This window comes from Gavialis gangeticus, unplaced genomic scaffold (assembly GCF_001723915.1).
Source record: "Gavialis gangeticus isolate Ggan-Ray unplaced genomic scaffold, GavGan_comp1, whole genome shotgun sequence".
Taxonomy (NCBI): domain Eukaryota; kingdom Metazoa; phylum Chordata; order Crocodylia; family Gavialidae; genus Gavialis; species Gavialis gangeticus.
Window position 1 is genome coordinate 54,858,912 of NW_017729024.1, and position 4,195 is coordinate 54,863,106.

General features: G+C 39.4%; 1 protein-coding gene across 4 annotated transcripts in view; it reads right to left on the reverse strand.

Moving 5' to 3' along the window:
- The window catches only part of FSD1L (fibronectin type III and SPRY domain containing 1 like), a 61,802-nt gene that overhangs the window by 341 nt on the left and 57,266 nt on the right, over positions 1-4,195 (reverse strand). For all 4 annotated transcript variants that reach the window (XM_019517096.1, XM_019517095.1, XM_019517094.1 and 1 more), the window contains 2 exons: positions 3,938-4,026; positions 1-1,521 (listed from right to left, as the gene is read on the reverse strand). The exon at positions 1-1,521 is cut by the window's left edge and continues 341 nt beyond it. In XM_019517096.1, the coding sequence (XP_019372641.1) occupies positions 1,399-1,521; positions 3,938-4,026 (212 nt within the window). In that variant the 3' untranslated portion in view covers positions 1-1,398. The remainder of the gene's footprint in view (positions 1,522-3,937; positions 4,027-4,195) is intronic.

A 4,195-nucleotide genomic window follows, 5' to 3' on the forward strand; every position in this document is an offset into this window, starting at 1 on the left:
CAAGGATACAGGAAGCAGTCCATTCTGTATAATGGGAGTACAAGTTATCGTCTCCTATTTTATGCTTCTCAGGGCCTTCCAGTTTTGTCACCTTATTCTATTTAGACTTCTGTTTTGGTAATGAGCCACTTGCACAATATTCACAGCTTACTTTGGTCATAAGTGATAAGAGGAGTATACCATGCTCCACACTATAACTTGACTTTCATAGCCTTCATTTTCAAAGAGCAACAAGAGTATATTATATGCTCCAATTAAGTTGAAATTAAATCTGGCACATTCAATATGCTAGATCAAGATGTAGTTTATCAGAATCTCTAGTATATGCTTACATATTAGCTTTGTTTTTGTTTTTTTAAATTAAAAAAAAAAAAGTGTTGGGACTTTTACTCTAAACTTCATTTTAGCTACACTTGAGCCTCCTCCTTCCTTTTGTACTATTTATGCAGCATTTTTAAACTCACTGGAAAGTTTAATCAATCAATGCAAATCTGGTTGGAATTGGGCATAAAATCATCTTTAGACACCTAACCTGCATTTAAAACAGGACTGAGGGACAAAGCGTGGCAAATGCATCAATACTCCAAGCTGGTTATTAAAACAATCAAGTCAGATATGGCTGCAAGCTTATCAAGGATAACATTGGGAACAATGCTATATTATACACCTTGTCTTATTAGAGGGCTCCTACTGTAGAAGTCAGAGATGCTCTCATAGACACTGACAACTTTGTTACTCTTACAACATTTTCACTAAACGGATATAATATTGAACTCTTATGGTTTCAACTATAAATAGCCTATATAAGAGAATTCCTAGTACTGTATCCATTTAAACAACCAGAGGCAGCCAACAAAAATAATGCACAAGTTATTTGTCTAATAGCAGATGATAGCCAGTCTGTGTCAAGCCTACGCCAACTCTAGTCTCCTGTCACGTTTCTAGCTTGCATCAGGGAGTCAACTATGAGAAACAAAGGGCAGGGTTTCTTCTGTTCAAAACGTTAAAAGTTGCCTTCACTTACAGTGGAGAGTGAAGAGAAGGGAAAGTAATTTTGAAATTAAGATCATGCCTGCCCTTGGGTCTGCCATGCGCAGTTATACCAAGATGATCAAATCAAGTATCCATAAAATAATCAAGTTCAGTCTAACAAAAGGTGCATAGCTACAGCTCCTGATCTCCCCATCTATTTTTTGAAAAAAGTCAACCTACTCTATGGATTTCACAGTAGATTCCTGCTAATGCTTCAGACCAGAACCTTTGTGCTATCAGTGCCCAGGCCTTAAAGCAGCAGTGGGTAGCAAACCCAGTTTAATCCATTGCCCACAAGCTCCTGTGAGTAGCAGCTACACAGAAAAATCCACTCAGCAACAGGAGTAAAGTATCTAAACAGATGCATTATTGGGTAATGTTGGTTAGACTGCTGGATGAACCGCTCAGTCCATTTTCACTTTTCTGGAGAGTTTTCACAGCGCTTGGTACCTGTAGTCCAGTACTCACTGTAAGGCCACCACACCAGACCTAGAAGAAAATCATTACAAAAAACTACCATGAGTCAAAATTTTGAAAGCCACAAACATCCATCATTTCCACGAAAAATCTAAATTAAAGGGGTTAAGCTTCATTTTTGTCCTAAGGAACACTTACTTCCTACTTTTTAGGCCCTTGCTACATGTACATAATTATACAAGTAACTGGTTAATTGCACAACAGACTAGTCACACATGCAAAGTAATTATCACACAATAAAAAAAATCATCCTCCAGCTATAAAAAGAGCCAAATCAGGTATAAGAGTTAGTGCTTGAAAATGTGTAACAACTCTGCCACTGGCTTCTATCCAGCTTTAAATTTGTATGTGTAGCAGAGCCCTTAGTCACAGCAACTAAACTGTGGGAGAGGTTACATTCAAAATAGCTTTCACATACTGAAGAAATTATATAATTTAAGGGGTCTCCATCTTCTTGCCTGGAGTTAACTTAAACAGTGCAGCTGGGATTACATTTGTTGCCAGATATGAAAGTTTCTGGCAACAAATAGTAATATGCTGGACTTCAAAGGAATCTGTCCCATGTAAAAAGTGGTGCATCATCCATTAAATAGGCATATTTGTGACCAAGTTGCTGGTTAAACAGTAATTTGTCATTCTGGGACAAGTGTCACATTTGGCCAGGTAGAGTCACCCTATACACTCCTTCCAAAGGGTTTCTATAGGGCACCCTGGCAGCCCCCACCACAGACAAGCTGTCAGTGAGGTTCTCCATTACAGTTCTGGACAACATGCAAGACCCCCTAAGCCCAGGATTGCCAAAAAAGGCAATGGTTCCAATTCTCAGATTGCAAGCCCAGGAAACTTTACAGGGAGAGGGGGCTCCCTGCAAGCAGTGGCAGGGGCTGAAAGGAGGGAAGATGCATCTGTGCCTCAGATCAGGCCCTGCTGCTATATGTAGGGAGCCCCATCACCCATGCCTCTGTACAAGGGAAGATGGGGGTTTTGGTAGAGAAGACAAAAAACCCCCCACCATCTGGAGGCAGCCTTATAACTTGTTAAAATGATGTGGAAGACAACTGTAAGCTTGCTGTGAAAGTTCAGTGCAAGAACCCAGGCAATTGGGCGTTTCAGTACATAGTTTCTCATTTTCTACCCAACAGTAAACTTTTTTAGCACAGTAACCCTATGAAAATGAGAAGCACTGCTCTACAGCAACAATTTTCAGATGGTTTGGGGGGCACTACCTCATTTGAATACCATATAAAGGCTTGATGAACAGTGTTAGAAGGTGGGCAGGAGCTGGAAAAATAAAGTCTAGTGATGAATAATTGAAGGACCCAGATTTAAAGAGGGACAAAGCAACCAATACACATTTTCTCCTACAGGGTAAGTTACAGTTATCCATACTGATTTCTTTAGAAAAGCATTTTACCATCATCCCCCTTCCAGGGAGCATATTAAACTTCCCTAGTTTTATTCTGTATTTCTTAATACTAGATGAAAAATTTACAGAAAACAAAACATGGCTGCCCTGGTACAGACACTCAACTGATACACAGGGAGAATTTTAATTCAGCTTTTGCAATAGGCATAATTAAAAGGATAAAAAGGATGTCTCATAGTACATGCAGTGCCATACTCCTGCAACTGCTATTCTTAATTTTTATTTTTATTTTTTTACCATTAAGAAGTACTGATACTAGCCCTTCATATTAAAGCAAGTTGCAGACAAATACTTGTTAGTACACTAACACAATTCAGGTTCTAATGCAAACAACTAAGACAGTAACAGAAGAAAACAGTAAATACACAGTCTTCCTTCCTGCATTTCAGTAGGGTTTGGACTTTTCATATTGCGACACAGGTTGCTGTCCCTTAAGCTGCAAGGACAAGGAGGGATGTGGGGGCCAGGGGAAGACTACAAACTGCTCAATCCAACTGCTGGACCCTAGGATAGTTGGCTAGGAAAAACAAGCCAAGGTTATCTTTTTCCATTAATGCGTTGAAAGTTGGGTAACTTTGTGGTGTTTTTTTGTGGACAGGGAACCCAGGAAAAATAGGGCACCCAGCTTGGCCCTCTGCCACTTCACCTACTCTGGCACATCCTAGCAGAACACATGCTGCTGCACAAGCCAAAGCCCCTTGTATTTGGTTATTCTGGCAGGCTCCTTAAGCCAAAAAGGAGAAAAAGCAGTTTCCTTTAAGTTTCTCTCAAAGTTTGAAGGAAATTGCAAGGGACAAAGAAAAGGCACTTCTATGTGGAGAATTCCCTCTCTTGAACAGAAGGCTTCTAGCTTAAAAAAAGTGGGTCACAAAAATCCCATGCAACCAAATGAGGAGTTGTTAATATTTGGCATTATCTAAGAGGTCCCCCATCCCCCCATAATTAAGTCCAAATATAGCTATATTTATTCTGTTTTTAACATTGTTTTAAAGTTAAACTGACCATAAAACCTGGTAATAGTGGTTGAGTAAACTTTGTTTTAAAGGTATACAACAACTGCTTTGAGCTAGCATTGTAAAATGTCAGCTGACCTGAAAAAGAAAAAAAAGAGAGGTTTTAGAAATTCACAGACATTTAGAAAAATTGTCACAGTTCTAAGGTCTCGTACCATGTTGCATATTACAGTACTGCTTTGAACAAGGAAGGTCTGGAATCCCCCCAAAAAGTTGCATATTAAACAGAGTATGCAGACAGCCTATA